Below are 14,290 nucleotides of genomic sequence, written 5' to 3' on the forward strand. Positions count from 1 at the left end.
GGTTAATGGATAGCCCAACAATGTTCTATTTCATATTTATTATTAGGGTCTGTCATCTTAGTAGAGGCATGTATTATTCAAGATTATTCAGGCCTCCCGAGTCCTGCTATTTGGCGCTGCCAGGGTAATTGTCCTTCGTTATTGAAGTACTTGCAGAAAATTTCGCGAACTGCCCTCGCTTCTTCCAAAACTCGACCACCCCGTCGTCGTTCAAGCTAGCAACTGCGCCACGTCTTGCCGCCAAGACCCATGCACTATCTCGCCTCTGTTGATATCTTCGCTGTCCATGCTGCCTTGAGGCGTGTGCTCACTTGAGTACTCACGTCTGAGCAGATTGTGTAGCACAATTGTTGCTAGAACTACGTGCTATGCTTTGTCAGGGGTCAAGGCAATTGTCAGAGGTCAAGGCAATTGACGTCTATCACATATAAATTGTCAGGGGTCAAGGCAATTGACGTCTGTCACATATAAATTGTCAGGGGTCAAGGCAATTGACGACTGTCACATATAAATTGTCAGGGGTCATGGCAATTTACGTCTGTCACATATAAATTGTCAGGGATCATGGCAATTTACGTCTGACACATATAAATTGTCTGAGGTCAAGGCAATTGACGTCTGTCACATATAAATTGTTAGGGGTCAAGGCAATTGACGTCTGTCACATATAAATTGTCGGGGGTCAAGGCAATTGACGTCTGCAACACACGGAATTTATTGCACATTATTACAAATGCATTTTCAACTATACGCCTTGCTCGAGACACGGTACGAAAATATTCTTTGTTCCTCGTTTTGATTCCTGAATGGGTATGGCTTGAGGAGGTAGGGCTTCAGCGGGAAAGCGTCGTCTGCGACGAAGACGTGTGGTGCGATCGTAGCGCTCTTTGGAAGAACTTTATTGGTTGGTAATTGAATGAAGCCATTAACCAGATTTTTACTCAACGAGCACTCAGACCACATGCCTTGATCGGACACCCTGCCATTGGTCCCAACATCTGCATATATTAGTTCATAATTGGCACCTGCCACTCCCAATAGCACGATGCTGTGCGTTTGTTTATAATTAAAATAGTAACTTATGCTGTTTGGAGGTGGCGTTATCTGGACGTGTTTCCCGTCGATGGCTCCGACGCAGTTGGGGAAATTCAATTTTTTCTAAAATTCAACCGCGATTGCAGTCCATTCTGCTGGCGAGCGGGGAGTCTGTAGGTAGAAAATAATATAAATAATTAAACTTTGTTGAGTTGACCTTTGTACTGGTTTATTGTGTTTGTTGCAGCCCTGCAACTGAGATTTCATCGAAGCGACTCGTTAGACCACCCCTTTATATATATTTCATACGCATTATTAGATCTATACATACCTCTATACAAACCCTGCCGATTTCTATTTGGTATTCATTCATAATGTGTATTGCAAAACATATTTATAGGAAGGCTTTACTCATTATTTTTTATCTTGTCAAGTATTCAATGTGGAGAATCATTTTAGCTTTAGTCTTACTATATACATTTAAAAATACTCCCTAATACAAGTGAATAAAAATGAATAAATTATGAACTTATGCAACACAGTATATGAATGAGTACATCCTGTCAATAAATATGTTAAAATATTTATAGCTATTCGAACTGAGGTAGGTGCATTGCTTTAGAGACACTCGAAATACGTCCGAGTTACTGGTCTCAGTGTCGCTGAAATATCTCAGTGAATAAAATATTAATTAGTATTTAATCGATTACTTTAAATTGACGTCTGTCACATATAAATTGTCAGGGGTCAAGGCAATTATCAGGGGTCAAGGCAATTGACGTCTGTCACATATAAATTGTCAGGGGTCATGGTAATTGACGTCTGTCACATATAAATTGTCGGGGTCAAGGCAATTGACGTCTGTCACATATAAATTGTCAGGGGTCAAGGCAATTGACGTCTGTCACATATAAATTGTTAGGGGTCAAGGCAATTGACGTCTGTCACATATAAATTGTCAGAGGTCAAGGCAATTGACGTCTGCAACACACGGAATTTATTGCACATTATTCAAACTGTATTTTCAACTACGCCTTGCTCAAGACAGACGGTACGAAAATATTCTTTGTTCCTCATTTTGATTCCTGAATGGGTATGGCTTGAGGAGGTAGGGCTTCTTCGTCGTCTACGACGAAGACGTGTGGTGCGATCGTAGCGCTCTTTGGAAGAAGTTTATTTGTTGGTAATTTAATTGAGCCATTAACCAGATTTCGGCTCAACGAGCACCCAGACCACACGCCTCCGTCGGACACCCTGCCATTGGTCCCAACATCTGCATATATGAGTTCATAATTGGCATCTGCCACGCCCAATAGCACGATGCTGTGCGTTTGTTTATAATTAAAATGGTAACTTCTGCTGTTTGGAGGTGGCGTTATCTGTAGGACAGAGCAATGGCCAACGATTTAGCTAGTAGAGAGCAATGCCTATTGACAAAGAAATTAATCAGCGCAACCATTTGCTATGCTTGCTTAGATATATTGCTTCAACCTAATACAGGATTAGGCGATCTAAAAACACCCTAATCAAAGAGCAAACAAATCATTATATCAAGTCATTTACTAGTCAGTTTGTACTTATTTACGTAGTATATGATTGTTATAGTTTTCACACGTTCATTCGAGCCATTTCACATATAATTAATTTAGCTTTGCTTGTTTCAAGTGTGTCGCATTGGCAAAACAATGCATTTGCAATAGAAAGGTCATTGACGTATGTTTAGGAATGAATTGTTTTTATTTGTTATTGATGCAATCGAGATTGTACTTCTATGTTTACATAGTTCTCTACATGTTTGGTTAAAAATGATGCCAGTTTTATTAAAAACTTTTTTTGAAAAAGTTCTTGATAAAAAAGTTCTCTTCTTGAAAGTTCTTCTTCTAGTTCTCTACGGCGATATACCGTATATATATTTCATATATAATCATTCATATATATTTCAAAAGGAATTTCACAATGAATTGTCATGTATAACAATAAAAATGTTATACTCGTCGAATAATTATTTACCCTCTTCCCCTACTATCGTGCGAAGGGTAAAACCCTACAGAAAGTAATGAGATATGAAGAACACAGCTATTCAATTTGTTACTCATCTTCAAGTACTCATCCTTGAGCTGTAAATTGCCTTGCAGGTATCTGGGATTATACGACAGAGTGATGCTTTTGAAATTCTCGTATTGAACTGCAGTCGGGCATATGAAGCACCTGTAGCCAAATAAATAAAAGTTGCTGCAAGTCTTTCGCCAGCAGAAATACTCCGACGAAGATGAGTATCTTCGCGAGAAATCAATGGTGTTACTTTATCAAGGGTGTTATAGAAAATATTCGTAGGCATTCGTAAGTAACTGAAGAAATCGCTTTCTCTCGATGATAACTCTTGAAACAGTTGTCCGTAACTACCTCTTGAAGACCTTTTCAACAGCCATTCTTTGCACCAAATCTTTCTATTTTTCCTCCTGCGCCTTTGCCTGCGCACAGTGACAACAGCTAGTAAAGCAAGAGCGTCAGTATATTCTATTGTCAAAGTTATGAATAACTCTGTTCTGGGTTGACAGTCATAATCTTGAATGGATCTGTCTGATCTACTAATTAGACGTAGATAGACCTGAGGGGTTTTGGTTCATTTATAAATTGTCCGAATTTCTTGTTGGTCAAAACTTATATATATGCCCATACTCGTCATCGTTAAAAAATTTATAGAATGTTGAAAAGTATTGTTAAAATTGTATAGAATGTAGTTAGAAATTTCTTCGCAACTCGCACGGCAGCTGCGAGTTTTCGGTTCATATTAGTCTCCCTTGCAAAAATTTGTCTTTCAAAGAAAATATTTATTTGAGGAGAAACTACAATGTTTACTTCACACCAGTTCACTCGTCACGTCAGTGACATATATGAGTCGCCACTCAGCAGATACTGCACTTACCTCGCCGCTCTTTAATAAAATCGTATAGTACTTATTAGAACTACTATTCATTTGAGTTTGGTTACCACATAATATCGATGAAGCTGTTTCGTAACCGCGAGAAAGATGTCGTTCAGTTTTGTTCACCAACAACATCGTTTCCATTGAGGGACGCCAGGACGATGACACAACACTAGGCGCAGTGGCGACTAAAGCGGCATTAAACTTAGATATTGTAGTGAATTTACAAAGGCGATGCTAACATTTTATGTCGATTATAATTGAAAAAGCAATGATGACCGTAATAATGCGCAGCGATGATAGAAAATTTCCAGCTCAGGTGGCTGTTTCAGAGACCATGGTTTGTGGAAATCTATGAGTATACGATCACAAGGACCAATGATCGCGAGCACTGTGCTCTCAACAAAATTTTAAAAAAGTTTTGCTTCTCTTCTCACTAAAAAATAGAAATTTTTTTTCACGATACCCATGCTGGTCGCATGCAAGGCATCAGCAGCACCTGCACTGCGCGCAGAATGCCATGGCATACTTGGCATCGTTCTGACCAAAATGAACATCAATTAATGAATTTGTTTAATAAGCAAATTTCATTTAACTTCTAAATTGATGATGATGAATAACCCACTCATGGCTTGCTTTTTAAGTCAAAGAAGCTGCTGCATTAGCTGCGGCTTTTGCACGTATATAAGCAGCACCGGCATCCTCGAGTTGATCAGTCTTGGTTAGAAGTCGAGGTGAGTTGCAGTGTGTCGGTCTACGTGAGCTACGTCGTTGCCGGCTGACTAGGGCTATCATCAGACTAGGGCTATCATCAGACTAGGGCTATCCTCAGACTAGGGCTATCTTCAGACTATGGCGATTGTAAGACTAGGGCTACTACTACGACTAAGACTAGACTACGTGTCAGCCTCCACAGACACCGTCGTCGTCGAGTCGTGCCAGACTGTCTTCCTTGCTAGCAGACTTAGAGGAAGAATACTCTTAATTTCTTCGATTATTATTAATTTCATATTAGTATATAATTGATGTAATATTATCTAGCTAATGTAGAATATAATAGACGTGTCGGCACTGAAGCAATAGGCCCATGGCCTGTTGCCGATTCATATACTTTTCGTGACGAAGTATCCTGCCTTTTTAAGATAATAATGTGTAATATGAAGTAATGCAATAGTAAGTAGGTATGTACCTTTTTTAATGTGTAATATGAAGTAATTTATAAGTATATGCAATAGTAAGTACGTATGAATGTCACCACAGGCCGCCATGTTGTCCTTCGTCTTCATCGTCGCGCTGCTGGCAGCCGCCGCCCCCCACCCCCTCAGGGAGGCCGGCGCCCCCCTCCCCCCCGGTGAGTTCGTCGGGCTCATTCCTCTTTGTTCGTCATTCTTCTNCGAGGCGCTGCCCCCCTCCTCCCCCCTCTTCCGTGCCCGCGCCCTGACCGAGCTCCTCGCATTCCTCACGTCTCTCCCGCGACCCCCTCTGCGGGGATGGCTGGGAGACGCTCTGCCCCCGATCAGAAGTATGGTTATGGTTGAATGTATATGAATGTGTATATTAAACCCTATATTCAATATGTTTTTTGCGTAGTAATAATGAAATTGACCGAGCAATATTTCATGCAAGGACAATAATTTTCAGTATTTCATGTCATTTTCGTTGTGCCCTCAGTTGGTGTGGTGAACGACACGCTGCTGGTGGCGTGGCAGCGCCTCTCTCCTCCCGAGGCCTCACCCGACGCACTCTTCAGCAGCCCCGTGGACCCAATACTGGCCACCCCGACTCCCTCCTCATCCACAACCCCAACCCCTACTTCAGTCCCCACCTCCACGCGCCGCCGTCGCCAGGCTCCCGACCTCCCCGACAAGTTGAGCAGGACAGAGCGACTCCTGCAGGAGTTCTTAGCGCGGGTCAACATCTCCGGGAGTCTTGCCTCGTCCAAAACATCCGCCGCCCCCGCCAAGTCCGGCAGGGCTCCCGTCGCTGCCGACGAGCTTAACAGGGACTTCTCGACTTTCCTGACCGAGTACTTGGGGCGACAGATGCGCCTGGAACACCCGCCCTCCTCCATCCCTGAGGACCTCAACCCTCTCTCTGGAGCTCAGACAACCTCGCAAGAACCTGTTGCGAGTGAGGCTTCACTAGCTAGCGCGGGTCCATATAGAGAAGACGACTTTCTGGAGAACAAGGTTGGTGATGTCATCAAAAATCACCGCGTCCGCCGTTCTGAAGAAGATTCTGCAATCTTGGATGGCCTGGCTAAAGCGAGGAACTTGAGGCAAGTAATGAATGCCCTTAACGTAACCTCTGAGAGTACCACTTCTGAGGATCAACCTTCACTTCATGACACAGTGCCACTTCCGCCTCTCGGGGGTGACGCGGGGGATGACGAGGGGCGTGAGGAAAATCTCGGCAGAATAGTGCGTAACGTCGTTGAGGATTTCTTCAGCGCAGCCCGAAGTTTGCTGGCGAGAACGAGTGCGTTGTTGATGAACGCCACTGAGCCGGGAACTCGCGAATTTATGGTAAATAATTTCGGCAACGAAACCACGATGGCGGATATAAACGAAGGCAGTGGCGACGATAATGCGTCTGACGAAGACGATATAGCAGAGGAAGAAGAGGTGACAGACGCATACAAGAGAACGAACGGCACTCTCTCGAGACGCAGAGGGTCCCCAGCTGTGTCCGAAGCTGCCGCATTCCCCCCTGGGGTATTGTCAAGTTACAACGGTTCTGCAGTACTCTTCATCCCCTACCGTAAACTCTGGAGCCTTTCTGACATGACCTCGCACTTCATTGTGGAACCCTTCGAGAAGCTCATGGAGGATATCATGTACGAGTTTCCGATGGTGGCTCTTTACGAACTCTTCTATTCACACCAATACTTCAACGATCCTGACCTCGGCATCACGGACTTATTCACGGGGGAGTTCATAACCAAGATGAGGAATGTGGTCAATATTCCAACCCTGCAGCTGCAGGAGATACAAACCTTCTTGGTGACGTGGTTAGAGCAGCTGCCTGCAGAGCTCCTGGTGGGTGGTCACAACCTCAGTGGCCTGGTTGAGAACCTCAGGATATATCTTGCAACCCATTATCCCTCTCTCTCGTGGCTCAAACCTGCTAGTGCAATGGGGGTCCAATTCATCCCTTGAACCCTTTCTTCGCACGATTACAATTTGTAAGCTTATACCCTTTGCAACTGTCGTATACAAGTCTGAGCTTTTTGAAATTTTTACTTCTTGGCCTAACCTTCTTATAGTCAGGCCAATTTTTCAACGTGCACAAAACATTCCGCTTGCTATACAACGTACTATCGTTTATGTGTACGTGTTGCTCTGTGATGAAGTTAGCGTTGTAGCATGCCTGTGGTGTAGTTACTTTTCAAGTTGACCGTTACAGATGAATAACGCTGAAAGTTGCATCCGAATTAGGCGAACTTTGCAATTGTGCAGTATCTAGCTTAGATGTAAAGTTTTAATTTTCGACTTTAATAAATTTCAACTCCCAAGTCTTGTTAGTTTTTCCATGTAAATATCCTGAAGAACATCATATCCTCTCGTTGGTTACAAGCGCGTTACATTGTCAGCACGTTATATCTGTATGTATCCTACATATAATTATGACGATATTAGGCTGTAACGAATAATTTTTGTGACACATCTAAATTAGTAAAATAAAATTCAATAGACAATTATCGAGCGGTAATGTTGAATTTAATTAAAAAAGAATCTCATAAGAGTGCGCTGTATTCCGCGCTCTAGCAAGAATCATCGCGGAATGTGGTTAGCTTTAGCAGCCTCCTGTATTCGCCTCAGCATCCCAATTATTTGAGTACCTAACCTAGGTTTACTAGCCTGAAGAATTGAACTGAAAATTATCACTTTAAAATTTGAACATTTTTTACAAGACACTGTCAGTGTCAGACACTGACAGTACGAGTTCGAGTATTAAGTGAAGAAAACATTTTGAAATTGAGAAAGGTCTCACTGTCTTACACTGTCAGTGTCAGACACTGACAGTACGAGTTCGAGTATTAAGTGAAGAAAACATTTTGAAATTGAGAAAGGTCTTAGTTACTACATTCATTCAAACATATCCATGGGTTCCAATTTGAAAGCAATAGCCTGAGCCCTGAGGCTCTGAGCTATGAATAAACTTCAATGAAAATATTATATTCTCTGCTCAGTCTGGTGGTACAATGTTCTTGTAAAAAATGTTCAAAGAATCATTAAAAGAATGATGTTAAGGCTACCAGGATTCAAAAATTTGGAATGAGCTGTAACCTGTAAGATGAAGAAAAGTGGTTTTGAAAAGAAATTTTATGATCAATCTGAAAATGACACCAACAAACTTGTAGAATAGTTACAGAGAAAAAGTCTGTTAAATATCAAATTGATTTCAGTTTTTATTGGTAATTTTTAACTTCAATGGTGATGGCAAATGCCAAATGGGATCCCAATCATGTTGCTGCTTGAGGATTAATATCAGGTAAAATTTTGTAATATTGTGGGTAAAAGTTAAAACTTGAAAAGTTGAAACAATTAGGTACCTTGCAGGCTTGCAACTCAGGAGTGCAAAGCAGAGAGTTTTTAGACTCTTAATTCAATGGCTTCAAGTTCAATTTTGAGTGCTATAAGTAGGCAACTAAGACAAGCAAGAGCAAACTGCAGGTATTTGAATTTTCCTACTTGTTTCTGAAATCTTGCGGCTCTAACGTGAGAAATTTTTAATACAATTGTAATCTCGCGCTCGCCGCCTCACGGCCTGACGGCCCAAATGGCACTTTTGTTAATAATTGGATAGAAATTAATTCATCTGGTAAAAATCTTGCGGTTCTGGAAATGGCATCCGGCAGCGCCGCAGCGGCAGGAAAGCTCTAGGTGCACCGTGCAGGCTCCGTGCGTGTGCAGCCCTAAAGGTAGTTGTTTTTCCCACTTGGAGCAAAGTAGGGTAAATGAACCATATTCTGACATAAATGACATCATGGGTAATTCCAATACTTCTCAAATTTTTCCTTTATATTAAGCTTTGTCTTAGTTCCAACTTCCACGCATGACGCATGTGTACTAGACAGTTGAAATAGTGACGTCCATAGTGACGAAGCAGAGAGTTTTTTAGACTCTCTCTCAGTCTCAACTCCCAAGTTCATTTTTGAGTCTTATAAGTAGACAAGTAAAATATCATGGATACCAGTATTAGCATACTCAAGAAATTGGTTAAAATCTTGAGTTATTGAGGAAATTAAAAATTAACTGATTACAAAAAAGCTCTGGTTTGCCACTATAGCATCTGGCATCATAGGACGTAGCTCACGTAGGCCATCCGCCATGGCCATATAATATACCATCAACCGGGGCTACTCGGGAAAGGCGGGGTAACTCAGGACAGTCCTCTGACATGGCGTAAAACTGTTTTAGTAGCAAAACTAATTGAAATATTGCAAAACTAAATATAGTGGCGTAAATGTCAACATTTTTCCTATCTATGTAGACAACGTTTTTTCGATTGCGTAGTTTCGGTCACATTAGAGCGGTCAGACTGCTTTATTACATGTTCAGTTGACACTTGCTGTACAATCGGACTGTTTTTAGGGTAAAATTAGTTATTTGGGGTAACACGTGCATGCAACCTTGTAAATAGTTTGTCATTACTCAGCGTAAATGGCAGTTCATTAAAAATTACCTGGCCACGCATCTTTAAAATGGCCGGCGACGCTTTGGGCTTAAAAATCCATATATTGGCGATGCTGCATCCACCCTCTGCATAGTGCCAGGGTAATTCCAATACTTCTCAAAATTTTCCTTTATATTAAGCTTTGTCTTAGTTCCACAATCCACGCATGCGTACTAGACAGTTGAAATAGTGACGTGACCCATAGTGATGAAGCAGAGAGTTTTTTAGACTCTTAGTCTCAAGTTCATTTTTGAGTCTTATAAGTAGACCAGTAAAATATCATGGATACCAGTATTAGCATACTTAAGAAATTGGTTAAAATCTTGAGTTATTGAGGAAATTAAAAATTAACTGATTACAAAAATGCTCTGGTTTGCCACTATGGCATCCGGCATCGTAGGACGTAGCTCACGTAGGCCATCCGCCATGGCCATATAATATACCATCAACAGGGGCTACTCGGGAAAGGCGTGGTAACTCAGGACAGTCCTCCGACACGACATAAAACTGTTTTAGTAGCAAAACTTATTGGAATATTGCAAAACTAAATATAGTGGCGTAAACATCAACATTTTTCCTATCTATGTAGTATGTAGTATAAATGAAGTTAAAAAACACTACATTTACTAGCTTTGAAAAAAATGGTAAAAGACAATATTTTGAAAAGTTACTTCTGCTAAGGTCTGTAGTAAAAAAAAAAGATTTGCCATATTAAAAAATTTTGCTTAGAAAAAAGTGGCAGACAAGTGTCAGCATGAAAACTTTATTTGCGGAATTTACATACCTCTATCCAAAAAAATGGTGGCCATTTTTGCACGGCGGGGCTACTCAGGACCGTAGTGGCAAAGCTGAGAGTTTTTTAGACTCTACCTCAAGTTCATTTTTGAGCCCTATATGTAGACCAGTAAAGTATCCTGTATACCTGCATTATTGTACATAAGAAATTGGTTTAAATCGCGAGTAAATGAGGAAATTAAAAATGAACTGATTCTAAAAAATACTCTTTTTTTGCTTCTGGCACCTTACAAATAGCACATAGAATTTTTTTGGAAAGACATGTGATAGCCCTTGCAAAGAGCTTTGAAATGAGCCTAAATTTCTTTATGAAATGTTTCATGGTAAGAAGTTATGAATGAAAAACGTTCAAAATCGTCCCGAGTAGCCCCGGTCGACGGTACTCAACTTTCTTACTCTCATATTATCAAGATGCAATTGCACTTTACTGGAACTTTCCTATCAATTTTCAGAACTGCAAGACTTCTGCTTGATGAATTAGAATTACCATCTAATCCTATTAAATTTTTACAAAAGTGCCCTGCAAGATTGCAAATTTATTGAAAAATTGTCACTTTGGAGCAGTAAGATTTCATTCATAAGTAGGATTGTAGCTTGTAGGAAGGATTCCATTCCTGACCAACTGGAAAATCCAGCATAATTTTTTATAAGTTATTGGTGAAAACCAATTCAAATTTTAGACGCAAAAATGTGCTATTTTCCTCATTATTTATGAAATTAATAAGGCAAAGGGCAGGAAGAGAGGCAAATTTAACCTCAAGCATAGGCATTTTTGTCTTGTTTATATGCAGGGTTGGAAAATCTTCCAGTTTTTCTTGAATATTGAGGCTTTAATATTAAAAAATTTTGACAAATTCGAATTCAGGCAACTAATATGTCTACTTGGCAAGTTGCAACTGAATTTTTTCAGCCATGGTTTTAGGGATTTGACAGCTGTGATTCCATTTCTTTGAGCCATGATTTCATTTTTTGAACCGTTAATTCCATATCTTGGTCATGAAAAACGATTTACAAGCTGCAAATTTATTTACCAAGTCTCTTCACATGTTACCCCAAATCTCTAATTTTACCCTAAAATAAATGGCAACAATAATATCTGTCTTTACTGTAAGCTGAACATGTGTTAATGCAGTCTGACCGCTCTGACGTGACCACAACTATGTTCAATCTCCAATGAAACATTTGGGCTGAGTTATTATCATTAGGATGACTACGTTCTGCATAATATTTTGGCAGGACTTTTAAAGTAATGCGGACTACTGCAGAAGTTTAAAATTTTATGAAATGACATGTTTGCTTAGTGCAAACTGCAATTTTTTGGATCAAACAAAAATTCATGACAGTAGAGCTGCGAAATTTCATACCTACTACGGTACTAAAATTATTGAATGTAAGAGCCACAATATTTCAGAAAAAGTAGGACTTTTTCCGACCTGTTTGAAATCAATCAGCCGGGGACAGGCATGGAATGTGTCTACTTGGCAAGTTGGCAAGTTGTGACTGAATTTTTTGAGCCTTGGTTTTATGGATTTGCCAGCTGTGATTCCATTTCTTCGAGCCGTGATTCCATTTCACTGAGCCGTGAATTCCATATCTTGGCCATGAAAAGCCATTTAGAGCCATGAAATTATTTACAAAGTCCGTGCATGAGTTACCCCAAATCTCAAATTTTACCCCAAAAACAGTCAAACAGCAAAATTAACATTTGTCTTCACTTAAGTGGCAACTGAACATGTGATAATGCAGTCCGAACGCTCTGATGTGACCGCAGCTATGCGATTTTTGAGGAAACGTTTTGGGTTGACTTGTTGTTACTACATTCTGCTGGATATTTTGGCAGTAGTGTTGAAGTACTGCAGATAGTGGCATCATTGAGAAAGTTGAAAATTTCATGAAATCACATGTTTGCAAAATGCAAACTGATTTTTTCAATCAAACAAAAATACATGACATTAGAGTTGCAAGATTTCACACCTTCTGAAATTATGTGATATTATAGCTGTAGTATTTAGGACTTTTCTAGCCCTGGCCAGGATCTGGGGAAGTTTTTAACTTCTCCTTCATCATGGCATGATTCCAAACAAGATATTTTTAACAATAAGTTCATTTTTCATACCTCATCTACTCAAGATTGGAGCCAATATTATATACATGATAATGCTGGTATCCATGATAATTCACTGGCCTGCTTAATAGACTTATAAATGAACATCAGGAAGAGTCTAGAGAAGTCTCTGCTCTGCAACTATGTTCCCTGGTTCAGTACAGCGCTTCTGCAGAACTATTGTGCAGCCCAAACGTTTCATTGACAATCATCACACGTGGCTGCAGCAAAAATAGGTAAATATTTAATGAGAGTAATGAGAGAGTAGGTAAACATTTAATGATTTTTGGCAACACATCAGCACTAAAATTTATGTCTTCAGAAAATCTTGCTGACAAATTTGCCATTTAATGCCTCTTTACATGTATTTTTGACAGGAAATTATGATGGTTCAGGTATTTCTGCATACAAATCCTTGATAGTGATGTCAACATGTTTGGCAAATGTTGATCAAACTTGTTGTTGATCACACAACACATGTTGTTGATCACACAACAAACTGTGTTGTGTTTGGCAACACAACACAGTTCGGCAAATAAGTTAATGTCTCGAAGTGGCCTTCCATTGCCTGAAAAATGGATTCACGGCTCACAAATTTGAGAATTCATTTCTTCAAAAATCCAGTTGTGGCTTGGAGAGTAGAAGTTTTCCACTCTAGTTCATGGGTGACATCTGCCCAATTTTCCAGAATGTAAGGCCACTGGCTCTGTGAAGGTAAATATAAAGAGCCTGTGCTTAGGGTAAATTTGATCTATTAGTCATGATCTAAGTACATGTCCCAATCTGGATTATCAGGCAAATTTTTTTCAAGTTCAAAGCTAAAACAATCATTTCACGGATGATTTTAAAAATCTTGAGAAATAATGTAGGTTTTCTGCAATTTTCTATTGTAAAATGAGCTTCCCGAAGACAATGTTTATGAAGCTCATGCAGGAGCATCTTGCCTAATCAATTTCTGCAGATGGCTGCCCAGAGTGTGGCTGCGGCCAGCATTAGAAGCAGCAGCCATTAGTATACTTATGTGTATGGCTGCAAGGCACAAGGATACAACTGCATCGTCACACAGCTGCAGCTCATAATGTTGTCAGTTGCAGTTGATTTCAACTTCGCACAATTACTAAAATGCTTTTTGTATTGCCGTGCGGTTACGAGTTTCATTGCAGAGCTGCAGCCCTCGGCTGTAAGCAGCAAGCATTGACCAATTTGCATAGTCACTAATATACTGTGTATACTGTGACCAGTATGCTTAGTCACTAATATACTGTGTATACTGTGACCAGTATGCTTAGTCACTAATATACTGTGTATACTGTGACCGGTATACTTAATCACTGTGTGCATTGCCGTGCAGTGAGGATGCGATTGCATCATTGCACAGCCGTATCTGCTGCTGCTGTTGGTAGTGGCAAGCATGAAATGATATTTGGTCACTTATATGGTCATGTTAAGCTGGATCATAAAACTTTTTAAAAAAATTTGCCATCTGACTATGATTTTTTATGTGTACATCATTCAAATATATCCCCTTCACTGAATTTTCCTGACAAATAATTTTTAGAGTGGCTGCAAAGTCTGAAAAAAAAATTGGCATATCTTTGTATTTAATCTCAAAATCTATATGTTACAATTATTATACATATTTATAATATTTCATTTCAGGTAGAAATAATATTTTTATTTAAAGTTATGCCGGTAAAACTTGAAACAGATAGCAGGAAGTTGTTAGCACTTCAACAGGATTATATACAGGC

At 40.0% G+C, this 14,290-nt stretch overlaps 1 protein-coding gene across 1 annotated transcript; it reads left to right on the top strand.

Moving 5' to 3' along the window:
- The first annotated feature begins 4,813 nt into the window (after nucleotides 1-4,813).
- Nucleotides 4,814-7,475, top strand: LOC108670757. Its single transcript, XM_018158249.2, has 3 exons — nucleotides 4,814-4,822; nucleotides 5,222-5,483; nucleotides 5,633-7,475. The coding sequence occupies exons 1-3, from the start codon at nucleotides 4,814-4,816 to the stop codon at nucleotides 7,117-7,119; spliced, it is 1,758 nt and encodes a 585-aa protein (XP_018013738.1). The 3' UTR covers nucleotides 7,120-7,475.
- The last annotated feature ends 6,815 nt before the right edge of the window (nucleotides 7,476-14,290 follow it).

The sequence above is a fragment of the Hyalella azteca genome, unplaced genomic scaffold, assembly GCF_000764305.2.
Source record: "Hyalella azteca isolate HAZT.00-mixed unplaced genomic scaffold, Hazt_2.0.2 contig3375, whole genome shotgun sequence".
Classification (NCBI taxonomy): domain Eukaryota; kingdom Metazoa; phylum Arthropoda; class Malacostraca; order Amphipoda; family Hyalellidae; genus Hyalella; species Hyalella azteca.